General features: G+C 38.7%; 1 protein-coding gene across 2 annotated transcripts in view; it reads left to right on the top strand.

Annotated features, from left to right (window-relative positions):
- Positions 1–27,706, top strand: part of GALNT14 (polypeptide N-acetylgalactosaminyltransferase 14) — a 364,372-nt gene that overhangs the window by 279,438 nt on the left and 57,228 nt on the right. For both annotated transcript variants that reach the window (XM_016428013.2, XM_007476039.3), the window contains 3 exons: positions 13,704–13,791; positions 14,698–14,782; positions 19,482–19,585. In XM_016428013.2, coding sequence (XP_016283499.1) covers positions 13,704–13,791; positions 14,698–14,782; positions 19,482–19,585 — 277 coding nt within the window. The remainder of the gene's footprint in view (positions 1–13,703; positions 13,792–14,697; positions 14,783–19,481; positions 19,586–27,706) is intronic.

Raw genomic sequence — 27,706 nt, 5'->3', positions numbered from 1 at the left:
CTTGTCCCAAATCCAAAAGGCCTAAAAACAGAACTTCTGCTGGCCTCACCACGTTTATTGGCCCAGGGCTGAGTAAACTTGGACTTTGCTCAGAGAACTCCATAGAGAACCCAGTGTTTTGGAAAGGTCCCTCGTTTCCAGAGCATTTATTCACTGTGATTTCAGGAGCAAATCTTAAGCATTCTTTCCTGCCCTGGGTATCTTCTCTGGCTGTCCTAGGTATCCTCTCTGGCAAAACTCATTCCTTTTTTCTTGACAAGGACTATCTCACCGCTTCCCAGAGCTGGCTATGTAGTAATCTTACCCTTCAGTGCTTCTTTTCTGCTAAGGACAGAAGTACCCTTCATCTCTATCAGTTTTAAGCCTGAGACAAAATAATTACTCAGATCCAAACTGCTCCTTTCCTCTGTGAATTCAGCAATTATTAAGACTTATCCCAGAATCCTAGCACTGGACCTACTCCACCCACATCACTCTTCTGATGTCTTTCTTTTTGTCTCTTCTAGATTGCTAGGCTCTTGCTAAAGCTTTCCTTGCAAAGAGATTAGGCAGGCAGGCTAAAAGCTATCTGACTGCCTCTATTCCTCCCAAGGCAATTTGTGACTAGAACTAGACCCCTGAAAACCATAAAGAGTATATGATGGTATTTCTGAAGCCTGTTATTTCAGGGATTAGAGAACACTCTGTGTGTGTGAGTATGTTTATGCACATGAATATATGTCATCTTGGAACAAAAAGTGACTTGATCTTGTAAGTGAGAGTAAAAATTTATAATTATAATTGGAATTTGTGATTTAATGAAATAGAGATAAGAGGACCAGCCAAAACTATCAAAAGCTCTTTCCCAATTGGTGATTCAAGCATTGAAAAATCCCCTCATTTCCCAATCTCTCCCTTTCAATTACATGCCATTTATTTAAACAAACTTCAACTTTTATACATCAACATTCATTTTCCTCTTCATTTTCCTCTTTTTTAAAGGGAGTTTAGGGGAGGGAGAGATTGCTAGTCTTTGGAGACATCATAAAGGACATGGATCTTGAGATGGGCTTTGAAAGAGTTGGGATTTTGGTGGTTGAAATGGGAAGAGTATTTCAGGTGGAGGAAGCAGTAAGGACAGAGAAAGAGAGGCAAGAAATGAAAGCACATCTTTGAGATCAACAATTAGTCCAATTTTTCTGAAACTTACAGGATATGTAAGCTGGGAGAGTGAGTGCTAGTCCTGTGATTTCTTAGGTATAGAGAACCTCCAATGAAGAAACTCCCCCCTATCAATGTAGAATGGCACCTTCTTTGCAACTTAACTGGAATATTTATAGGTTAAATGACTTATTCAGGGTCACAAAACCAATTTGTGTCAAAGACAGGACTTCAGGAAAGGTCTTTATGTCTTTAAGACCAGATCACTATCCACTCTGACATAATATTGATATACTGCCTTAAAGAAGGCCTGTATAAAGACATGTCGCGGTAATAGCAAAGGCTTTCAAGTTCTAAGCTGCGTTTTGACTGAATTTGACTGAGTTTTGACAGGGAGGCATTGGGGGATTTTGAGCAATGTAGTGATTGATTTGGAGTCTGAGGAACTGGGTTGATATTATAGGTCTGCTCATTTCTTTCTTTGTTACTGAGGAAAAATCAGTTAAACCTCTCTGGGTTTTAGTTTTTTCATTTATAAAATGAGGGAGCAGGACTGCCATTGATCCTATGATTAGCATTGTTACTAAACTCTAAGGGACAATTTAGCCTGTTAGCTCTGCATAGTATGTGTGTATACGTATGCACACATAAGTGTATCTATGCATCTAACCTGGAAAGAAAGCCCTGAACATGTCCCTTGATTCAGCAATGACCAGAGAAAGGAGTGCATGGACTACAGATGAGCTATATATGCATACACCCTTGAGAAAAAGGATCAGGACATCAAAAATGAGTATTTCTTTTCATTTAAACACATTCTGGATTTCAAAGTCATTCAGTAACTAGTTTCTGCCAAAATGAGTGACAAGTGAGAACCTGAGGACCAAATTAAGTGTTTGGTCTTAAAATTAGAGGTTCCATAAGTCCATATCTTAAAGCAAGAAGACAGCTTAATTTGGGGAGAGATGGATTGGTCCAATAAAATGTCTGAGTAGAAAAAAAGGTCCCTTTCTGTGAAATGAAGAGTGACCCAGAGGCATAAAGCAGTCTGTCCTTGGTGATTAATTTGCAAGATGCTGGGTTCTGCTAGTTCTCTTTGTTTCAACTCATATTTCATTCAATCAACAAACATTTTTTTTCATTACCTACTAAGTGCCAAGTATTGCATTAGGTGCTAGAGATATAGACAAAAACCACATATTCCCTGCCCTTGAGAAACTTACATTCTCTTAGCAGACACAATGGATACAGATAAGTAAATGCAAAACTTATATGAATGATGTACAAAGTCATTTTCTGGGAGTGTGTGGTGTATTAGGAACTTAGAGATCAAGATAGGTTTTTTGTTTGTTTGTTTTTGTTTTTGAATAAGAGATGGCATTTCAGTTGAGCTTTGAAGGAATCTAGGGAATTCTCTAAGGCCACGGTGCAAAGAAAGGACTTTCCAGGTCAGGGTTAGAGTAAAGGCTTTTTTTTTTTTATTTTAAACATTATTTTATTTGGTAAATTCCAAACATTATTCACTGAAAACAAAGATCATTTTCTTTTCCTCCCTGCCCCCCCCCCACCACCTTTCCCTCTTCCATAGCCGACGCACGATTCCACTGGTTATCATATGTGTTCTTGACTCGAACCCATTTCCCTGTTGTTGGTATTTGCATTAGAGTGTTCATTTAGAGTCTCTCCTCAGTCATATCCCCTCAACCCCTGTAGTCAAGCAGTTGCTTTTCATCGGTGTTTTTACTCCCACAGTTTATCCTCTGCTTGTGGATAGTATTTTTTAGATCCCTGCAGATTGTTCAGGGACATTGCATTGACACCAATGGAGAAGTCCATTACCTTAGATTGTACCACAGTGTATCAGTCTCTGTGTACAATGTTCTCCTGGTTCTGCTCCTCTCACTCTGCATCACTTCCTGGAGGTTGTTCCAGTCTCCATGGAACTCCTCCACTTTATTATTCCTTTTAGCACAATAGTATTCCATCACCAACATATACCACAATTTGTTCAGTCATCCCCCAATTGAAGGGCATCCCCTCATTTTCCAATTTTTGGCTACCACAAAGAGTGCAGATATGAATATTCTTGTACAAGTCTTTTTCCTTATTATCTCTTTGGGGTACAAACCCAGCAGTGCTATGACTGGATCAAAGGGCAGACAGCCTTTTATCACCCTTTGGGCATAGTTCCAAATTGCCCTCCAGAATGGCTGGATCAATTCACAACTCCACCAACAATGAATTAGTGTCCCCACTTTGCCACATCCCCTCCAGCATTCATTACTTTCCATAGCTGTCATGTTAGCCAATCTGCTAGGTGCGAGGTGATACCTCAGAGTTGTTTTGATTTGCATCTCTCTGATTATAAGAGATGTAGAACACTTTTTCATGTACTTATTAATAGTTTTGATTTCTTTGGCTGAGAACTGCCTGTTCATGTTCCTTGCCTATTTATCAATTAGAGAATGGCTTGATTTTTGTACAATTGATTTAGTTCTTTGTAAATTTGAGTAATTAAACCTTTGTCAGAGGTTTTTATGAAGATTGTTTCCCAATTTGTTGCTACCCTTCTGATTTTTGGTTACATTGGTTTTGTTTGTACAAAAACATTTTAATTTGATGTATTCCAGATTATTTATTTTGCATTTTGTAACTCTTTCTAAGTCTTACTTGGTTTTGAAGTATTTACCTTCCCAAAGGTCTGACATGTATGCTATTCTGTGTTCGCCTAATTTTCTTATAGTTTCCTTCTTTATGTTCAAGTCATTCACCCATTTTGAATTTATCTTGGTGTAGGGTGTGAGGTGTTGATCTAAACATAATCTTTCCCCCACTGTCCTCCATTTTTCCCAGCAGTTTTTATGAAATAATGGATTTTTGTCCCCAAAGCTGGGATCTTTGGGTTTGTCTTATACTGTCTTGCTGCGGTTGCTTGCCCCCAGTCTATTCCACTGATCCTCCTTTCTGTCTCTTAGCCAGTACCAGATTGTTTTGGTGACCACTGCTTTATAATATAGTTTGAGATCTGGGACTGCAAGGCCCCCTTCCTTTGTATTTTTTCTTTCATTATTTCCCTGGATATCCTTGATCTTTTGTTCTTCCAAATGAACTGTGTTATGTTTTTTTCTAAATCAGTAAAAAAAAATTTTTGGAAGTTCCATGGGTATGGCACTAAAGAGATAGCTGAGTTTGAGTAGGATGGTCATTTTTATTATATTGGCTCATCCTACCCATGAGCAGTTAATGTTCTTCCAATTGTTCAAGTCTAGTTTTAGTTGTGTGGAAAGTGTTTTGTAGTTGTGTTCATATAGTTCCTGTGTTTATCTTGGGAGATAGATTCCCAGGTATTTTATTTTGTCTAAGGTAATTTTGAATGGGATTTCTCTTTCTAGTTCTTGCTGCTGAGCTGTATTGGAATTATATAGAAAAGCTGATGACTTATGTGGGTTTATTTTGTATCCTGCACCTTTGCTAAAGTTGTTGATTATTTCGATTAGCTTTTTGGTTGAATCTCTAGGATTCTTTAAGTAGACCATCATGTCATCTGCAAAGAGCGATAATTTGGTCTCCTCCTTGCCTATTTTAATGCCTTCAATTTCTTTTTCTTCTCTAATTGCTACTGCTATTGTTTCTAATACAATGTCAAATAATAGAGGTGATAATGGGCATCCTTGTTTCACTCCTGATCTTAATGGGAATGGATTTAGTTTATCCCCATTGCAGATGATATTAGTTGATGGTTTTAGATATATACTGTTCATTGTTTTTAGGAACGACCCTTCTATTCCTATGCTTTCTAGTGTTTTTAGTAGGAATGGGTGTTGTATTTTATCAAAAGCTTTTTCGGCATCTATTGAGATAATCATGTGGTGCTTGTTGGTTTGCTTGTTGATGTGGTCAATTATATGGATAGTTTTCCTAATATTGAACCAGCCCTGCATCCCTGGTATGAATCCTACTTGATCATGGTGGATGACCCTTCTAATCACTTGCTGGAGTCTTTTTGCTAGTATCCTATTTAAGATTTTTGCATCTATATTCATTAGGGAGATTGGCCTATAGTTTTCTTTCTCTGTTTTTGGCCTGCCTGGCTTTGGAATTAGTACCATGCTTGTGTCATAAAAAGAGTTTGGTAGAACTCCCTCTTTGCTTATTATGTCAAAAAGTTTGTATAGTATTGGAGTTAACTTCTTTGAATGTTTGATAGAATTCACTGGTGAATCCATCAGGCCCTGGGGATTTTTTCTTACGAAGTTCTTTGATGGCTTGTTGGATTTCTTTTTCTGATATGGGATTATTTAAGAAATCTATTTCTTCTTCTGTTAATCTAGGCAATTTATATTTTTGTAAATATTCATCCATCTCTCCTAGGTTGGTATATTTATTGCCATATAGTTGGGCAAAGTAGTTTTTAATGATTGCCTTAATTTCTTCTTCATTGGAGGTGAGATCCCCCTTTTCATCCTTGATGCTGTTAATTTGCCTTTCTTTTTTCCTTTTTTTAATTAGATTGACCAGTACTTTGTCTATTTTGTCTGTTTTTTCAAAGTACCAGCTTCTAGTCTTGTTTATTAGCTCAATAGTTCTGTCACTTTTGGTATTATTAATTTCTCCCTTAATTTTTAGGATCTCTAGTTTGGTTTTCTTCTGGGGGTTTTAATTTGTTTGTTCTCAAGTTTTTTGATTTGCATTTCTAATTCCTTGATCTCTGTTCTCCCTAATCTGTTAATATATGCACTCAGGGATATGGATTTTCCTCTAAGTACTGCCTTGGCTGCATCCCATAAGGTTTGAAAGGATATCTCGCCATTGTCATTTTCCTCAACAAAATCATTAACTGTTTCTATGATTTCTTCTCTAACTACCCGATTTTGGAGTATCATATTATTTAATTTTCAATTAATTTTTGATTTGGCTTTCCATGTACCCTTACCAATCAATATTTTTATTGCCTTGTGATCTGAAAAGTCTGCATTTATTATTTCTGCTTTTCTGCATTTGAGTACCATGTTTCTGTGACCTAGTGTATGATCTATTTTTGTGAATGTGCCATGTGGTGCTGAAAAGAAGGTGTATTCCTTTTTGTCCCTATTTATTTTTCTACATATGTCTATTAACTCTAATTTTTCTAAGATTTCATTCACCTCTTTTACCTCTTTCTTGTTTATTTTTTTATTTGATTTATCTAAATTTGATAGTGGTTGCTTCAAGTCTCCCACTAATATGGTTTTACTGTCTATTTCCTCCTTCAATTCTCCTAGTTTCTCTATTAAAAATTTGGATGCTATGCCATTTGGTGCATACATGTTGATTAGTGATATTTCCTCATTGTCTAGACTCACTTTTAACAGAATATATTTACCTTCCCTATCCCTTTTGATCAGGTCTATTTTTGCTTTGGCTTTGTCAGATATCATGATTTACTTTAGGTCCGTCCCCCTAGTCCCCTCCCTTGAGATGCTTCCCTTTCTAGCCCCTCCCTTCTTATGCTCCCTTCCCCTCCCCCCTCTCCTTCCCTCCCTTTTTATACTCCCTTCACTCCCCCTTCTTAATTTTCCTTTCTTTCTTGCCCTAATGAATAAGATAGAATTCAGGATCCTACTGGATCTAGATGTTCTTCCCTCTCAGATTTGATTTCATTGAGAGTAAGGTTTAAGTAATTCCACTTCACGCTCTCTTCCTCTCCTTCTCATATGAGAGTTCTTCCCCTCCACTTCCCATGTGTATATTTATATGGGAAAAATTATTCTATTAAGTCCCCCCCCTATTTCTTGAAGTAAATATTAGTGTTATTGATGGTTCTCTCCTCCCTTTTCCTTTCTTTGCCCCCACTTTCCCCAAATCTTCTTTATGTCCCAATCTTTCCCTATGCATTTTTCTTCTAACTACTCTTATGATGCATACAATTTTTGAGAGTTACACAAAACATTTTCCCCACATATTAATATATATAATTTGATGTAAATGTAGTCCTTATAGAAGAGAGTTTGACTTCAAGAAAAAGATAGGATTTATCTCCTTTTCCCTTTCTTTCATATTTACCTTTTCATGTTTCTCTCGCTTTCTGTGCTTGGATATCAAAATTTCCACTAAGTTCTGGTCTTTTCTTAGCAAATGCTTGGAAATCTTCTATTTTGTTGAATGTCCATACTTTCCCCTGGAAGTATATAGTCAGTTTTGCTGGGTAGTTGATTCTTGGTTGGAGATCCAGCTCTCTTGCCTTTCTAAATATCGTGTTCCATGCTTTGCGGTCTCTTAGTGTGTTAGCCACTAAGTGATGTGTGATCCTTATGGGAGCCCCCCTATATCTGAAGCTCCTCTTCTTGGCATCTTGTAGGATTTTCTCCTTTTCTTGGAAGCTCTTGAATTTGGCAATTACATTCCTAAGGGTTGTCTTTTGGGGATTTAGTATAGAGGGTGTTCTATGAACCCTTTCTATTTCTATTTTGCCCCCTTGCTCCAGAATGTGTGGGCAATTTTCTTTTATAATCTCCTGTAGAATAACATTGAGTTTATTGTTTATCTCTGGTTTTTCTGGGAGACTGATAATTTGAAGTTTGTCTCTTCTTCCTCAGTTTTCCAATTCTGTGACCTTTTCAGTGAGATATTTTATGTTTTCTTCTAATTCATTAATTTTTTGGCTTTGCTTTATTGATTCTTGCTGTTTTGTGATCTCACTTTCTTTGAGTTGCTTAATTCTGGTTGTTAGGGACTGGTTTTGCTTTTCAGCTTTGTCTGCCCTTCTATTGGATGCTTTGAGCTCTTTTTCCAATTGAGCAGTCTTATCTGTCAGACTGTTGATCTCTTTCTCCCATTTTTCTTTCCAGGTTTCCATCTTTTGGGTAAGTTCCAGTTTGAGACCTTCCAGAGCTTGTTGATAGTTTCCATTTTGGGAGGCATGTTCTGATTTTTTTTTTGGATTTCCACCTCATTCTCTTCTTTTCCTTGGGTACTTCCACCATAAAAGTTTTCAATAGTCACCTTTTTCCCTTTCTTCCTGGAGCCTTGATTTTGGGCCATGTGAGCCATCTCTTTGGTGGTTTTATTCCCCTTTCCTTTTTGGTCTGGGGTCTGGGTGATATGGGCAGGTTTTCTGTGAATTTAGGTTGCCTCAGACTAGTTCTTCCCAGCCTCCGAGGTTTTTTAGAGAGCTGGGCCCCTGATTACAGCCAAACTGCCCAGGTGTTCAGCTCCGCCCAGATAATCAGCGCTTGGTCCTCCCCTGGTATTTAGCTCCACCCATATGCTCAGTGCAACCACCCTGAGTACAGCTCCCTGGGCCCCCTGCGATCAGCGCAGGATTCTCCTGTGAAACCGCCGTGAGACGTTTTTTTCCTGGCAGTCCCCAGATCCCAAGGACCCTGGAGTTCCCCCCCCCCCAGACAGAGATGTTCCCCACTCACTCGCTGTTCCATTGAGCCCTCCTGTAGCTCACTCTGGTTTGGTGGGGGAAGTGGGGGGGGGGGCGGGTCGCTCAGTTCACGTTTCTGTGCAAGCTTTTCCTCCTTCATATTATAGTGTGGAAATGTTCAAACCCCATGTACCTTCTCCTCTGTGGGGTACTGGTGAGTACTGGGGAGTCCTTCTGTTCCTCCAAAGGTGATTTTTATGCTCCTTTGATGTAGTCTATTTTGTTCGGTGCCGGGGAGAGGAAGCGTGTCGCTTCTAGATTGCATCCTTGATTACCTGGAAGTCCGGAAAGGCTTTCTTAAAAGGTGGGAGATGGAATGTTGTAGACAAGACAAAGAAGTTGGGTCAATTTTGCAGGAAGATGGAGTTTGTGAAGGGGAGTAATGTTCAATAATCCTGGAAAAATCCTGGAGTCGATTTGGGTAGGGCTTTAAATACCAAAGAAAGACACAGAGGAATTTCTATTTTGTCTTAGAGAAAAGAGTGAGCTTCTTGACAGGAGAGTAATATATGTATATATATATATATATATATACATATATATATATATATGTGTGTGTGTGTGTGTGTGTGAGTGTGTATATACATGTAAATATATGTATGTATTTTATTATTAATAAATAAATAACTTTAAAAACCACATTTATTGTTTCTAACACTGTCTTTCAACCTAAACAATAAATTAAAAAAGGAAAAGAAAACAATCATAAAAAATCTGCATAGTCCAGAGAAACAAATTCTAACAGAAGTCATGTCTAAATATGTAAGTCTTCATGCAGTGTAAATCAGCACCTCTCTGGCAGAAGGTGAGAGGCATGTTTCATCTTCACTCCTCTGAAATCATGACTTTGCATTACATTGGTCAGAGCTGCCAAATCTTTCAAAGTTTTTTTTTTCTTCATAACACTATTGCCATTGTGGGAATTTTCTCTGGATTTTGCTCACTTTTCTCTGCATCAGTTTAAAGAACTTTTCCAGGTTTTCTTTAAAATGATTTCATCATTTCTTATGGCACAAGAACCTTCACATTCACATACCACCCTATGTTTAGCCCTTCCTCTTAGGTAACCCTTTAGCTTCTAGTTTAATGGTACTATGAAAAAAAATACTGCTATAAATAATTTTGTTCTTTATAGGTCTTTTATTTCTTTTCTTTTCCCCAGAACTACAGAGGGTAGGCAGTTCTCTTTCTTCTTCCCTCTCTGTCTCTGAGGCAGTTTAGTTGATATGCAGAAAACTAACTCATCACCAATGTGCTCCCAACTAACTGTGCAGAAACTTTTCTACATACTGAAAACTAGCACAAAAACAAGACACAACAGAGCCAGGAACCTCAAGGGGTCAAGTTCTGCTCTTCATAGTTTCCCTTTTTTAAATCCCAGACTACACAATGGAAACAATGTCATATTTAGAGAACCTGTATTCCAAATTGTCTCCACTACTTATTACTTGAGTTATCTATAACAAACATTTAAATCTTCTGTGCCTTGGTTTCTTTCTCTGTAAAATAAGGAGATCAGCCTAGAGTCCCTCTATTGATCCTTCTGGCTCAAATCTCTGATCCTGTGGAAACAGAAACATAGGAGATGGTTAGCATACTGGGGGAAGAAAGACAAGCGTGTTGATACAGATAATACTGGAAGAAGAAGGATTTACATGGATGCCACAAGGTTCATAGAATTAGTGGCAGGGATGAGATTAAAATTCATATCTTCAGTTTTCCCATTCTTACCTCTCTTTCCTTTTCTTCTCTGCCTACTTAATTCTCTCCCAATTCCCCAAATCCTTTACCACTATTAAAAGTTGACCACCTAGCTGTTACAAGTGTCAGGTACCTTCAGACTCTGTATGGATTGGCTGTTCTGTGTAGTTTATGAAGGCACCAATGAGAAATGCCTTGATCAATATTATTGTGATAATCTCCTCACCCCTCATCTGATGTCAGGATCGCACAGACCCTATAATAAGCATTCACAAAAGAAGTGTGAATGGATAACATTTGGTATTTTGTACCTGTCAGTAACCTTGTGACCCAGGGGAAGGGACGTGAATAAGAATTCATTCTGTGTGATGTACAGGGAACAGATAAATGAAAAGATGTTGTAAAAAGAAATATACTGAAGATGAAAACAAGGGCAGATAATGGAGAATGGATAGAATAACTTTTGTAGGAAAAGAAGTACCAATCAAAGCTCAGAAACAAACAAAAAAAATGGGCAGGATGTAGTGGTTGAGTGCTGGGGCAAGGATTTAAAAAAATTATTGGAAGTAAAATCAGAAAAAGAATAAAACCCTTACTGAAGACAGATAGGACAATAACAGATGCTAAGGCTGAGATTTTGGGCTCAAAGGGATCTTAGAGATTATCTAGATAGGTTCCCAATCATTTTAGAGATAAGGGGTAGTGAGGTAGTGGCACAGTGGATACAGAACCTGGAGTCGGAAAGACCTGAAATGTCCTCATATGTCTGACCCTGAACAAATTGCTTAATTTTGTTGGGCTGAAGAAGAAAATGGCAAAACACTCCAGTTATCTTTGCCAAGAAAACCCCAAATGAAGTCACAAAGAGTCAGACACAACTAAAATGACTGAATAGCAACAACATTTTAGAGATGATGAAAGAAGTCCAAAGAAATATTAAGTGACTGGTCTGAAGTCACTTATGCAAGTCACAAACTGAGGATGCAAACCCAGTTTTTCTGACCAGTTCCACTTTTTCAGTTGTACTGCATTGCTTTGTAGGCAGAATCAGCAGAGCTGCTCAATTCTTACTTTCCTTCTCTTTTCTCTGTAAGGATAATTATCTTTGGATTCTAAGGGACAGAACAAAAATAGTTAATAGGCAACTGATACTTATATTAAATAGAAGACAGGCAATGCCTAACTTCACTGCATGAGTTCAGTTCACCAGACTCAGATGAATTACTTCTTTGGCCCTAAAATGACCTAAACATATGAACCTGAAGCAATTGTCTTGGACAATGGGGGATTGTAAAATACAATTGGAAATAGGCAATGATGATTCATTAGTGAAATAAGGGGAAGAGAAATCTTTAAACCTTGGTCCAAAGAAATTGACTTCACTTCTTGTCAAAATACTAGAGCATTTATTAAAATGATTTTTTTAATCTAAAAAAGAAGCAGTGATCAGAGAGATTTATTGGGAACAATCCATGCTGAATTAATTTTGTTGACAGTTATTAGACTGGTAGATCCCACGATTGTTGGAGTTATAGAACCAATAGGATCATAAGAGAACATCAAGGACATTGAGATCCAGATTAAGTGACTTACCAAGGAATACACAACTAGTAAGCATCTGAGGTGGAATTTAAACCAAGATCTTCCTGACTCTCTCATGCTCTCCCTACTTAAATCATTTTTATAGCACTGTGCCTACTTTGTATTTACTTAACAGTATACATGTATGTATGTATGCCCTTCCCAGCACACTGTAAATTCCTTGAAGGAAGGAATTATGTAACTGTTGTCCTTCTACCTCCAGCACCTTAGTATTTTGCAAATAGATGTTTAATAAATGTTTTTGGAATTAAATTGAGCTGTATATAAAGGAGAGATGAGAGCCAATAGTATGATTATTATAGGTGGGTACAAACTGAATTTACAGAGGGAAAAATCTGCCATGGAGTCGGCAGTTTATTCATCATATTTATGGTTTGATATCAATTTCAAAGGAGGTCATTAGTAATATAGCCCATAGATATATGGTTTGGTCCTGTGCTACTTAAAATTTTTTCTTTTTTATCAGTGACTTGGATAAATGCAAAGTCAGACAGTGGGAAGAGGCTGGACCTGGGTTCAAATCTTGATTTTAATGCTTATTACCCAGGTGACAATGGGAAGTTATTTAACCTGACCTCAGTTTCCTCATCTTTATGATGAAAAGTCTAGACAAAAAGACTTCTAAGGTCTTTTCTAGCTCTACATCCATTATCCTAATACCTTGGGTATTTTGCCTATCGAATTTTAAGGTACTAATGAGGCCACAGATAGGTAAAATACCAAATGACAATCATGATTGATTTGAAAAAGTCTTGACAGGTCAGAACATTGGGCTGAAATTCAGTAGGAATAAATGTCGTTTTATTCTGAGGAACAAAAAATCAACTTCACACAAGAAGATAGAGGGATTATGGTTATTTCTTATCCTGAGAAATATCTGGAGTTTTAAAGGATTGATATCATTAGTAGAATATGGCAGCCAAAAAAAAAAGCTAAAATTTTAGAATTAGACACATAAGGAGATAATGTTATTATACTCGGCTTTGGTCACACCATATCTCAAAAATTTTTATCTTGGTGCCACATCGTGGGGAGAATATTAGCCAAACTAAAGAATATAAAAAGGTCAACCTAGGTTGTAAAGGACCTAAACATACTATGTAAAGATTATTTATTCTGGAAAAGACAGAAAAGGGGAAAAATAGTTTTTATCAAATATATCAGAAGTTGTGATATAGAAAAGAGATTATACTTGTTCTATTAGGTTTCAATTTTAGATATGATGTAAGGAAATATTTTAAAGCTTTATTTTATAAAGAATGGGATATTTTGAGAGACACTGACTTTTTCATTGGAAGACTTCAAAAAGAAAAAGAGTAGATAGCCACTTATTGAGTATATTATGGGAAGAGATTTCTTCAAGTTTAGAATAGTTGAACTAGCTGGTCTCCAAGATCCTTCTTAACTATGAGAATCAGTAATTATTTGACATTATCTGATATTTGGTCCAGTATCTCAGGAATCTTGCAGCAGAGTCTAATATTCAGTATTTTTCCAGAGCTACAAATAACACATAAAAGCATAGAGAGAGAAATGTCTTAGGACTACTACATCCTTGGAGCCATACTGTTCCATCAAAGAAGCCTAACTTGGTCCCTTCCTTGCAATGTGGTTAGCTCTACAACCACAATATAATGGGTCATCCTGTAATAAACATCAACCCAGTGGTCTTGGGTCTCATTGATATTATGTGCTGTCTTGAGGTAGCCTTAAATTGGGAGAGAAATAGGTTAGGGCCATTGGCAGAAACTACTGTCTTCCTGATGCCACAGCTCCATTGTCCTAGTTCCCTGACTGTGCTAACATATCAGACATAAAACAATATAGAGGCATTTGTATTATTTCTCAGGATCCTACACGGGTGGTGTGTCCAGTAATTGACATCATTAACCGAGATACTTTTGCTTATGTGTCTTCTTCCCCGGACATGCGAGGCGGTGAGTGAGGCTGGCTTCTTTTATCCAGTAAGGTATTTTCTTATTGAGAAATGATTCATCACAGGAAAGCAGAGGAAGGGAAGAAGGAAAAAAAAACTCAGTATCATGGTTTGGATACCCAGCCCTGATTCTGGCACTGGGTTCCACCCCTTCACCCTGGAATGGAACTGTAGAGGCATGTACAAAGTCTTGGGAGCCCCAGTATAACCTAACTAACTAAAGAGACTATGGACTGAAAGAAGGATTCTTTGATAATTGGGTCATGTGTTTAGTTCCTGTAGTACCTCTGACCCTAGCACTATTCTTTTTGGTAATTATTGAAGCCCTGTTCTAGGGAAGTGAGATGAGAGATTTCTTTGAGAAAGGCCAAATTATATAAGGGATGCCCAAAATCTCTCCAAATCTCCCCTTAATGTCATTTAGCTTCAGGACGGAAGACAAGGGCTGTGAAAGCTCTACTCAAAGAAAATGAGGAAAATGACTCATTTATAGGAATCTTGGTTGTCTTCATTTTAACATACCATAGTATGTGAAATTGCTTTGACTCTTTTTGTTTCTATTTGCTCAAGAATTCTACCTCCTAGATATTTCTCCAGATCTGGTTATTTATTGCATGGAACTAAACTAGCTTCAAGAATGCATGGCTGGTAAGGGAGATTGTGAACTCAAAATGTTATGCCTGTAGTAGAGCTAAATAGTCTTTGCATTGCATAAGCCAGGTGCTTCCTTACCAAACCCTCCAGGTGCCACTGAACACATTTAAGTCCTTCCAAAGAAAATGAATAAAGGAAGTTAATAAGAAATTTTATGTGTGTTTCTTATATATCTCAAGGGCTAAAGGATATCTGTATGTATATCTGTGTGTCTGTATATATGTGTGACATAAGTTATTTTGCTATGATTTAGGATTTGATTGGACACTCCATTTCAAGTGGGAAGAGCTTACCCTCAGGGAAAAGGCCCTACGTGTGGATCCCATTCAGCCCATTGAGTAAGTAAAAATCTATGTACCTAATATTACTGATAAAATTCCTATATTCCATATCTATAGAGCACTAATATAAGTGTGTTAAATATCAAAAGTCATTTGCTAATAATTAAGAGACCAAAGGATATGAGTAGTTTCAAATGAATTGTAAAATATAAATGACCATATGAAAACAGGCTCTAATTCACTAAGAAGAGAGTTGTGAATAAATCTAAGGGGCCTATCTCATACCCTAAAAATTTGCAAGTGGAAAAACTGAAATATGCTGGAGGGACTGTGGAAAAACAGGCACACAAATATATATATATATATATATTTTGATAGAGCTGTAAATTGTTCTACTGATGTTGAAAACAATATATAAAGAAACTACACAGTGAACAATCATAAGCATTGCCAGGAACAGATAATTATGGTGAAACATGCTATCATTTGCATATGAATATGATGCTATATAGGGGTAGCTAGATGTCACAGTAGTTAGTGTTAGACCTAGAGTTAGAAATACTCATCTTCATGAGTTCAAATCTAGCCTCAGACACTTATTAGCTATCTGACCCTGGACAAATCACTTTTAACTCTGTTATCCTAAGTTTCCTCATCTGTAAAACTGACAAGAGAAGGAAATGGAAAACCACTCCAGTATCTTTGCCACAAAATCCCAAAGAGTCAGGCATGACTGAAATTACTGAACAATAACATGATACTTTACCTTGACTCTTTTTTTTAAATCCATGAATTGGATTACTGATCCTTTGACCCTTCATCCCCCTTTAATTCACCCCCCATGTTACAGGATCATAGAGATACTAAGTGGTTTGTCCAGGGTCATTCAGCCAGTTAGAGACAGGATTTGAATTTAACTCTTCCTGACTCCAAGCCCTTTGATACATTCCCTGAACCACCAAGGAAAAACATTTGCAAGATTGTAATTAGAGGTTCAGCCTGTGACTCTCATCTAGAGTTGGGTTCATTTAGCATATTCAGGGATCAGTCATATGATTTCAACAGTGTCAGAAGAATTTATGATGTATACTGTAACATTTAAAATGGGTGAGAGCCTTAAACTATAGTTGAAGGTCATAAACTGTAATAATTAAAATGGTTGATGTTGTAAACTGTAGTGAGTTAAAATGGTGGAAGATACAAATTATGCTAGATATAAGAGAGGGTGAGTAAATTGTGACTGCAGAAAATATGTTTCACTACAGTATTTTGGTTTTTAAATCATATATAAGGTGGTCTCCAGGGAAATATTCCCAATTATTCAATATGCCCAAGTCAACTGGGTTTTATAGAGAATTTAATTAATAATACAATGAGTAATCAAAGAAAGAGAGAGAGAGAGAAAGGAAATAAGTATGAAGGGCCTTAAGCCAACATGGCCTAGACCTGAGTCTTAAGAGAGAGACCAGTCAGTTAGTCTTTTATCACTCACCACAAGGTCTGTCTAAGCAAGGATTCTAGGGACACCAGGCCAGCTCCATCTCAGCTGATTTCACCAGAGAGAGAGAGAGAGTTCCAGCCAGAGTCCTCCTCAAAGAGAGATCCAGCCAGAGACTGTTTCAAAGGGCCTGTCTCCAGAGCCGCCAGAGGGACAGAGTTCCCTCAGAGGAGCTCCAGCAAGACCTTCTTAGAGATTGTCCTCCAAGAACTTCCCTTCTCCAGAGCCTCTCTCAAGAGATTCTTCCCAAGCGATCCTCATAAGAGCTTTCTCCAAAAGGATTGTCTCCTCAAGAGATTCTGCTTTTTTCTTATATAGGGGTTTTAATCCTATGTCACCTTCCCTAAGTCCTTACATCTACCAATCACTGTAGACGTTTTCCAAAGGACTGCCCATCTGAATTCCTGCTAAGTTGACTAATCTCCTCATTAAGTCTGAGCCAGAGAAAACACAGCTGAGTCAACTAATCTCATTAAGAGAAAACCTGCCCGACCTTTATAGGTACCTAGCATCCCATTGTATCAATTCTAAAAAACAGGCATGGCTCAAAGAACTCCCTGCCTCATCATAAGCATGGATCCAAGTACTTTCATTGTTTAGCAAGGAGTTTTCTCCCCTAAAGCAGTCTTAAGTACAGGTGGAGTAGAGGTCCTCCCATTTCTGATCCTGGCGAGTTCTCACATCAAAATGGGGAATGTTTCCAGTAGGGAATTTGTTCCAATGGAGGATTCCTCAATGTGGAAGTTTTTAACATTCACAAGTCTGAGAAATTTCAAGATTTACAATACAGCACTCTACAAGTAAGAGAAAGTGAAATGTGTGGTGTTCATTTCCCATGAAGCGTTTACATTTGAAAATGTATGACTACCCTAAAGAATGGCATTAGGAAGGTAAAATTTATAAATGAATGCCATTAAATGAGTGTTTCTCAGAGTAAATGGTGGCAACATGCAAGAGAGACCCAGAGAATTCATAAAAGTGCATCATATAAATCAAATAGGAGCCACTATCCCATACTTAAGGATGACTGTAGCACCATATTGAGAGTTTTAAGATCTAATGTTTTCTGTCTAATTGTACTTTTATTTATTTTGTTAAATATTTGCAAATTATATTTTAATCTGGATCAAGCTACCCTCAGAAATGTGGTGGGTAATATGTGGCCCCCCAGGCTGGGTATTTGACATATTTTTAAAAATCTTGACCTTCCATCTCAGAATCAATACTGTGTATTGGTTCGAAGGCAGAAAAGTGGCAAGTACTGGGCAATGGAGGTTAATTGATTTTCCCTGGGTCATATCAGATATAAAGATCAGAGGCTGGGTTTGAACTCAGGTCTTCTTGACTCTAGGTATAGCATACTGTTTACTATATTATAAACTAAAAGACCTTGCATTTTTTCTCAGTCATAGATACATACACACAAGAAATGTCTGAAGTCAGATTTGAACTCAGGGCCTCCCCGGCCTGTCTCTCAGTACACTAAGCCATTTAGCTAGCCCCCTGTTTGGCATCATGGATGCAGACCACAACCATCCAGTTCCAGATAGATAGGGATGATATAAACTAAGGGTTAAACCAACAAGGTGTGAATTAGCCTCTCATTGTTCCATACTCTCTCTTCTGGCCTCCCTCTCTCCTAACCTTTAAGCTCTTCAGGGATGCTGAGAAGAAAATTCAAACTACACCAGATCTAAAAGCTGCTGATAATCATAAAATATGGTTGTTTATGTATTTATTCATTTATCTATCATCCATCTATTTATTATCTGTTTATCTCTATCATCATTCATCTACCCCTCTCTGTCACTGTCTATCTTTCTCTCCATCTATCACCTATATATTGAGGGATAATGGTACATTGGTCTTCACTATGCTGATCACAGGGGATAGACTCAATAAATGCATAATTACTCAATTACTGATTGATATGGGCCACAGGAGTAGCAGAAGCTTCTTGTGGATGGGTAGGGGGAGGATGAGTGGAAAACTTTGCAAGCCATCCATCTTGACATTGCATTGATCATTACCAAGTCAAGGACAAACCCAGAAGCCATCTACCTCTCCTCTTTCTTAAAGGCAAATGCTTCTTGCTCTCTCTGGCAAACTGACCTCTTCTTGGAAACATTTTGTTAATCAGAGAAAAAGAACTAAGTAGGAGGGGTGGTCAGGCTTAGGAAAAACCCAGTCAGCCCACTTGCAGGCTTGGGTTCAATGTCCTTTATATGAAGTGTCCCTAAAGTCCACTGTGATAAGAAGCCCTTTTAAAATTATTTTCTTGTTTGCTTCTTAAAAACAACCCTATTGGTTTTTATTAATTATCCTTATATAATAGTAATCTCATCCCCATTAGTAGTAGTAGTAGTAGTAGTGGTCATTATTAGTATGCCCATTTTTCAGTCGAGGAAACTGAAGCCGTCAAAGAACCTGCCCAGGGACTGAGACTGGGCCAAGAAGAACCCCAAATGGGGTTCAGGAAGAGTTAAATATGAATCAAATAATTTGAACAGTAAAAGCTAGTTCACATCCCCAAGTCTCTCTTTCCTCAACTGTAAACTGAAGGAAGTGGACTGGGTTGTTTTTCTGGCTTTAAATACCATGATCCTTCCTCCTGCCTACATAAGGTTCTTCTATCATCACTATCAGGAAGTTAAGAAATAATACTTAATAATAATAGCTAACATTTATATAATACTTAACTGTGTGTCAAGCACTACTTTAAGCATTTTCCAATTATCTCAATGGACTAGGGAAAAAGAGAGCTATGGAGACAGGAAAGATACTTCATCAAGATCCTGTTTCTCAGTAATGATTAGTCAATAAAGCAGCTTTCCTAAGCCTTTTTGTTTTCTTCTATTGTGAGTGATCAAGCATCCTATCCCTTTACTGACATAGTTCTTAAGAGAGTCTTCCAAGGCAGGATCCTTGAGAGAGAACATATAACTTTTGTTCAAATGCCAAGTGCATCTCTGTTTGGAAGCCTGAAATCAAGGCTGTGAACCCTGGGCCTTGGGGAAGAGGTGCACTGATAGGTATAGTCTGCCAGCAAGAGCTGGAAAATTTATGAGGGACAGCACAATGCCTACACATTGAGGTGAATGTCCTTGTTCAAGGTAAAGGAAAAATGTATTAGTCCTTCCTCAAGAGGAATAGAAAGGGCGAGGACCACAGCCTTGGTCTGAGGCTCTGGAGAAAAGAGATTCTGAGGTCTTCTTCCTTCCTTTTACTCACTCTTCTCTCCCTTTTCCTGATGTGCAGGACTCCAATCATTTCTGGAGGTCTATTTGTAATGAACAAATCCTGGTTTAATCACCTGGGGAAGTATGATGCTGCGATGGACATCTGGGGTGGAGAAAACTTTGGTGAGTCCCAGCTCCTTTCCAGAAAACTTTGCTACCAAAAGCCTGATGGGCTTAGAAGAAGGCAAAAAAATCAGATGTACCTTGTTGATAGACTCCCACCTCAATGGTTGTGTGAGAGTGGGGTGAATGAATGAGCCAGTCATAGCAGGTTGCAGGTGAAAGGCAAAAGGTTATATAAGGGAAGTCTTAAGGAGGTGAGGAATGTTGATGACTTGAATTGAGGGCTGGCCTGGAATTGGAAAGACAAGGGTTCAAAGACTCTATTTGATTCATCCTGGGCACCTATTTAGTGTGACTGCAAGCCAACTCACTAGGGTTTCAGTTAAGGGTTCTTGCTTGCCCTTACACAAATAAAATCTCAAGAGTGGATAGTAAAAGGAAGAGGAAGGGCCGTGACATGTCACTCAAGGGATGCAGGCTGACTTTGCTACTTTCTCAGTACTGGGGACCACGGTGGTGAATGACAGTATCACTGAGCAAACGTGCTGGCTCCAGCAATGATTTATAGGGACAAGGTCTGGTGTTTAGCAGGAAACTCATCCATTGTCAGCGTGCTATTGTTTTCTTCCATCCCTGCCTCCTTTGTGTTTTATGGCTTTCTTCCTCAGTCTAGAAGAGTTATTTTCCCCAAATTGATTGCCTCTGGCCTGACCTGCAGCATCTGCTCTCCCCACCTGACCAGTGGAAAGAAATCTATCAGAAAAAGTCCCTCTCCCAGCCTGTGCAGGCCAGATCGAAGACCCAACAAATGCCTTGGAAAATGAAAACAATCATAAACCAAACTGAATTCTAACCCATGTCTAGTCCAGGCAGATTCATCACTGTCTTAAGAAAGCCCAGGCTCATGCCACCCTTCCTGCTTTCTATACCCCAAGGAGCCAGCTCTCCCCCTCAAAGCCTTTACTGGTCCTTGTGGGGCCTCACTGCTGCTTTAGGGTCTCTGCCAGTGTCACAATATTTAGGCTGAAGGACGATGTCAAATGGGGCTGAGGCCACATGTGCCACTGCTGTTTGAGCTCCTGTCTGGAGATCCCCTTCTGTGCAAAGAACAGAAAGGGCTTTCTAGAATTCACTGGAGTCCCTGAGAGAGGACCCTGGAATGCTCAAACTGGGGAAAGCTCTGAGGGGATCTAGTTTAGTCTCCCACCCCAAGCTCCAATCCCTGCTGTTAAAACCCTGACAGGTGCTTTATTTGCAGGGTTGTTTATTTGTAACAGAGGGGTTCAGTCTTTTAGTATAGAGAGATAAAGAGTGGAGACCTTCCTTCTTGAAGTGGGGTTCAGGGGAGCCAGTTGATGTTTAAGGTTGGCTCAGAGAGAGGAGAGGGGGTTTGAAGATTTTCCCCCTTCTGCCTTCCCTCTGCTCTCCCAGATTCTTCTGTCCCTCCTGTCACCCCTCCACTATTCAAGACCAAAGGGTCTCCCCTTGATCTGTTCACTCACACTTGATTCACAGATTGGGGAAAAGATAACTATTTTAATGACAACTCAATCAGGGTAATCCAAAGGAATAACTGGCAGTAAAGAATGGGAAAAGGAAAGTGAGGGAAGGGGGTCCCTGTGTCTATCTAAACCCTTTTCCCTCCCTCCTTAAGTTTGGGGGGAACTCAGGCCTTGGCAGCCTAAGCCCCCTGAGAGAAAGTCAGGTTGACTCACCCTGGGTTTGGCTCCTTGGCCACAGTCCAGACCCAGGCAACAGGAGCTGAGGTAAAGTCTGACAGAGATTCAAAATGCCGTTCTCAGGTTTCTCTTCAGTGAGTCTTTTCAATTGGGAAATGTTGGGGGGAAGGATTTCCAGTCACAAGTAGGAAAAAGTGGGTAACCCTCAGGAAAAAGTCTTATTCCACCTTCTCTCTTTGGCTTCTCCCAACTGAGAGACCAACTCCTGTAACCAGCCAGAGTCTTCTCCTCAAGATTCCAAACTCCTGGGGTCCTCTCCCATTGAGGTGATAAGTTCCACACACTCTTCAGCCTGGCACGTTTCTTATGTGCCAGCTTCTGTCACAGGGCTCACCCATGAAACCTTTGAAAGAGCCAGGGAACATGTGCCTGGCAAGGCAGCCTCTCCTGGTTCATGTGTTAGCCACCTATGTGTATCTGTTCATACCTAGCCATGCACATGGGTATACATATATGTATAAACACATGCACAGAAACTAATGCAGAATCTAGGAAAGGCTGCCTCAGAAGGCACAAGTACTCTCTCTCCTCAAGGGTTTAAACATGTACACACACATATATACAGGCACACACTGCTGTGTTGTCAAATACACACATGTGTTGTATGTATAGATATACATATGTGTATACATGTCACACACAGATGGCTAATATTTATATAAACCATGAGACACTGCCTTTTGAAGCAGCCAGTGCCCCATCCCTAAGGGTGTTTGAGCATCTTCATGCATATATATACAATACATAAGGCACACATGTATGCATCCTGCATGTATAGCATAAACATGTTATATTCACATTGTGAGTCTAGCACATGTAGGCTGAATTGTATGTTTGCATATAGACATATAAATGTATATGCACATATATATATATAATAGATATATCTATACATTTATATAATACTTTAAGGTTTGCAAAACACTTTACCTACATTGTCTCTTGCAGTCTTCACAAAAAAAGTTGTGAAGTAGAGACAGCTAGGTTTCTCAGTGGATAGAGAGCAGGACTAGAGTTGGAAGGTCTAGGCTTCACATCTAGACTCAGACCTTCCTAACTATATGACCTTGGGTAAGTCACTTAATCCCAATTGTTTCTGCCTTGGAACTGATATTTAGTATCAATTCTAAGATGGAAAGTGAGGGTTTAAAAAAATACTGTGATCTAGATATGATAAAGTATAAATTCCATGAGAATAAGGACTGTTTTCCAGTTCAGCCTTATGTTCCCATTATATTGCACATTCAACCTAATATCTCCACATTACCAACAGTGAGAAAAGTCAAGAGAATTCATTAGGATCACCTAACTAGAAAGTGTCAGAGATGGGATTTAAATTCAGATCTTCCTGACTCTCAGACCAGCACTCCATTCACTGTTAGCCTCCCTCTCTCCCTCTCTCTCCTACCTTTTCCTCTCCCTGTCTGTCCTTCTTTATCTTTCTCTCCCTCCTTCCTCCCTTTCTCTCTCCCTCCCCCTTCTCTGTCTGCCTGTCTCTCTCCTCCTCCTCCTCCTCCATAATATCTCTCTCCTAGACTCCCTCTTTTCATTTCCCTTTCTTTCCTTCTTTTTCTCATTTATCTCTCTCTGTCAATCCTATATGTCCATTTATCTATGTATATATATATATATATAAATATATATATACATACACACATATATATACATATATATCAGTTGGCTTCTATATATCATTTTAGATCTTATAAAACGTTTTACAAGCATTATCTCATTTGATCCTAAAAGCAGCTCTATAAGGTTAGTGACTCCCCCACCCAAGTTATCTTGTATTTATTTATGTATATGGGTGTACATATAGATGTGCGTACATGTATGTATGTGCCCCTGACCCTGGAGGAATCTTTTAACCTCGCTACATAGCTCCCAGAGAGTATAAGTTGCAGCCAAGATTTTGGCCTGCATTGGTAGGAATCTCTTTTCTTAGGAGCTCTCTATATTTGTGAACTCCCAGGTCCAATCCTTAACCCTATATATTTCATGTAAGTTCCCAGAAGTCCGGATTTATTTTGTTTGTGTCTCTAAATTATGCCTGGTACCTAATAGACAACTAAAATGCTTGTTGATGGTTTGATGGATGGATATAGAATGAGGTTTTCCTGACTTAATAGCAATCCTTATAAAAAAGCCCTTAATGATTCAATATGAATCATTAATATGGCCCAGGTGCTTAAAAGAAACCTCCTGTATTAATGGCATTAGAATGAATCAATGCAAGTTCATTCCAATCCAATCCAATTAGGCAAATATTTATTGTATACCTGTTACAAGGTTAAATGTGTAGTATAATGGGAACATGAGGATGAAATGGAAAGCAGGTCTTGCCCTCAAGGAGTTTACTTTTTAATCATTGAGATGAATGGTGCAAAATGCACGTAGGTATACTCATAGTACTTTCAGAAAGGAGAGAGAGCACTGTATTCATTTTTGACTATCACATTTTACAGGAGATATTGACAAATGGAGGATCCAGAACAAGGTGACTGGAGGCTAATGATGGAATTTTTACACAATGGCAAATTAGGAGAATAAATTGAAGATGTTTATGATGATGTTCAGTTTTGTCTGACTCCATTTGACATTTTCTTGGCAAAGATACTAGAGTGGCTTGCCATTTCCTTCTTCAGCTCATTTTATAGATGAGGAAACTGAGGCAAACAAGATTAAGTGACTTGCCCAGAGTCATACAGCTAGTACATGCCTGAGTCCATATTTGAACTCAGGAAGAATCTTCAACTCTATCCACTGGGTCACCTTGAGGATGTTTGGCTTGAAGGGCAGAAAAGCCTTGGGGAGGCAAGGTAGGGAAGAGTGGCGGGCAGGAATGCTAACTATGGTCAAATTTTGAATGTGGAAGAGGGTTAGGACTCACTCTTGCCTTTAGAGAGGAGAACAAGCACTAGAGGGGAGAATTAGGAGGTGGAATTCAAGTCAATATTGTGAAGAACTGTAGGACAATGAAAATGGTCCCAGAACAGAAACAGGCCAGCTTGTTAGGTACTTGAGGTCCCCATCACATCCCCAAAGTATCTAAGTGGAACTTGGATTGTCACATGTCAAGCATGTAATAGAGAAAATTGTTTAATGGAATGGGAAGGTGTTCTAAATACCTGAGGTCCCTTCCAGTGCTAAGATCCCTTTAAATCACCATGATTTCAGATAAATAGATTCAGTGAGAGAGACAGGGAAAGAATAGATTGGAACAAGACCTGGTTTCCTATCCCTCCTCAGACACTATCTGTGTGATACTGGACAAGTCATTTAATCTCTATTTGCCTTAGTTTCTTTATCTGTTAAACAGAGATAATAATAGTACCTACTTCCCAGGATTGTGTTGAGGATCAAATGAGATAAAAATGTAAAATACTGCATAAATGTTAGCTGTGATCATAGTGATGATTTAAGATTGCACGGGACTTCAGATGCCATCTAGTCTCTTCTCATTTTATAAAGAAGGAAACTAAGGCTTAGGGAGGTCAAATGAGTGTAAGTAAGAGCTAACATTTGAACCCAGAGCCAGTGTTCTTACCACTGTCCCATTATGCTTTTCCTTTATGTATTAAGGAGTTTTCCTTTCTTATCTTAATATCCTATGGAAGTAGCTCTCTCTTCTCTGGTTCTCCCCAAACGACATCTGTCTGAAATACAGATTAATTATAAATTGAATAAATAGTGGCTGCTAAATGGTTAATAGGTCTGTCCCTGCAGAAGCAATGCCCGTGTTCCATTATAAGAGACCTCCCTGGGTTGTCCTTACCTTATTCCATCTCTCCCTTCATCAGAGGGGAGAAGCACATGATCTGGGGGCTGCCTTTTCTGTGTAGGAGACATATGACTGACCAGTCTTTTTCATACCCATCTCTGCCCCCACTTCCTGCTTTCACCAAAGGCCAATGATATAGATGCCATTTTTTTTCACCCACAAGGTGCTTCTGCAACAGACGGAATGGCTCTGATAATTACCTCTCCTCTTCAGCATATGAAGAGATTTAGGAAAATATGACTTTCAAGGCTTTTTTTCCAGTGACTCATTTGCATTAAAATTGGATGCTTAACTCCATTTTTTTGTAACATGTGATACATGTAATCTATCTGCTAACTTCAGGCTGCATCTCACTTATAGGTGTTGATCTCTAGAGAATAAAGGCATCTGTTGCCTAGCAAGCAGGGAGGTGGGACAAGCCAATGTTCAGCTATTCTGACAGGAGACTAGGGAGCTTCCTGAGTGCAACATGGTATATTTCCAAAGTATAGCTGGTTGGCATTTCTTGAGGTTAATGCTGAGAAGGAAGAAGATCAGTGATAATGATTCTAATAACTTTCTCAAATCTCAACCCATCATTGTAGTAAATTCCAACAAAATAAACTGCACAGGTAACAAAGCATTATCATAGGTAAAGCTGTTTTCCATGGTTGGCACTTAACATTAATCCATAAACATTTGAGAATAATGTTGAAAGGGATATGACCAAAACAAGTACTCATAATCTCCAACTACAGAGAATGAACAATTTTCAATACATAGAGACACAACAGAAGAAATCTGAGCTAACTGGGGGCAAAGGGAGGGAAATACTATCTCTACTGTCCTCCCTACTACTGGAACTCTCCCAGACATGATTTTGGTGAGACTAGAGAAGATCCATTTATATCCCAGTACTTATATTGTTACAAAAAGTATTTCTTTTATCCATCTTGTAAGGGGTAAAGTTTCCAAGACAATTAAGGGTAAATTTAGGGTTGAGACTGAATGTACATTTTAGTTGGTTGCCAGGGATTTAAATTCTAAATCCCAATGAAATACTCAAGTCAGAATGGAATTGTATGGTGCTTTATTTATAATAGAAGGAAGAAATTAAGAGTAAGAGAAAGGGGAATGGGGATAAAAACTGCTCTGCCCAGGCTGAGCCAGGCAGAGGCCTCAGCCAGGGGGCCTCTCCAGAAAGCCAAGGGAAAGGGGAGTCAGTCTTATCACTCACCACATGACCATCTAAAGGAAGCAGTCTGAGAAGCTCCTCCAGGCTTGAGTTCCAGAGCCAACCCCACCAAAGCTCCCTCCACACAGGAAGTGATGAGAAATATGAAGGCAGTTCTTTACATCACTTCCTGTGTCTCTCATGTACCAATGGTGGCTTAAACTTGGCTTAGGACAGCCCAAAGGCTCAGTCAGTTGTTTCTGGTTTGTCAATTGCTAGCACATATTGGTCATAGGCCTTCCACCCTGACACTTAATCTTTAAGTGGGGGTGTAAACATTCCTGGTTGCTAGAATACTAAAGACTAAGCAGGATGGAGTAAAACTAAAATTCACCACCTGTGCACAGTAGGCAAATAGGGTCACCCAACTAATAAATGTCTGAACCCAGATTTGAATGCATAAAGATTAGTCTTCCTCATTCCAAGCCCAGCATAGCCAACATTCCACCTAGATTCTTATAAACAAAAAACAACATGGGAAATACCTTTATGTCCCCATACTTCTACTCATTTACAAAAAGCATTTCTTTTATCTACCTGTGCACAGTGGTAGACAAACAGGGTCAAGTAAGTTACCCAACATCCCTCAGCTAAAAAATGTCTGAGCCCAGATTTGAACTCATAAAGATGAAACTGCCTGATTTCAAGCCCAGTATATCCAATGTGCCATCTGGTTACCAATGACCAAACAACAGAAACATAGAAGATGCCTTTATGTCCCCATATTTTTATTAAATTAGGAAAAGCATTTCTTTTATCCATCTCTGCATATATAGATCATTAAATATAAAACAATAACAAGATGGCAGCTTGTCCCAGAGACATTTCTATCTAAACTTCATTAAAAACATCAGACTTAAAATAACAATACTAATAAACATTATTAAATTATATTAAACAAATAAAATATATTATTTTACAGACAAAACATAAAGTAGACTACTTCTTGATTTAAATGTATATACTATATATATATATACATATACATCTAAACACTAAATATATACATTGCATATACACAGACATGTGTATAAGCATAGGCACATCTATGCGCATATGCAAATATATATGTATATATGGGTATATGCACCCATGCACACACATAATTACTTGCACTTGTGGACAGTGCAAGGAATATCCACATTTCACAGATGAGGAACCTGACAAGTTAAGTGATGAATTTCTTAAGAATACACATCCAGCACAGGGCAATATCGTTTACTGAAAAAAACAATGATCTTGGAGCCAGAAGAGCTGGGTTTGAATTTTTTTTAGCTGTATGACTTTTAATAAGTCATGTAACCTCTTTGTGGCCTCTACTATGCCTGGAGTCAGGAAGACTTAAATAAGGATCTGGTCTTGGACACCTGCTAGCTATGAAATGGGGATCATAATCGCACCTACTTCACAGGGCTGATGTAGGGACTAAATAAATGAAATAAAACTTG

This window comes from Monodelphis domestica, chromosome 1, assembly GCF_027887165.1.
Source record: "Monodelphis domestica isolate mMonDom1 chromosome 1, mMonDom1.pri, whole genome shotgun sequence".
Classification (NCBI taxonomy): domain Eukaryota; kingdom Metazoa; phylum Chordata; class Mammalia; order Didelphimorphia; family Didelphidae; genus Monodelphis; species Monodelphis domestica.
This window is presented reverse-complemented; position numbering and strand designations above follow the sequence as displayed.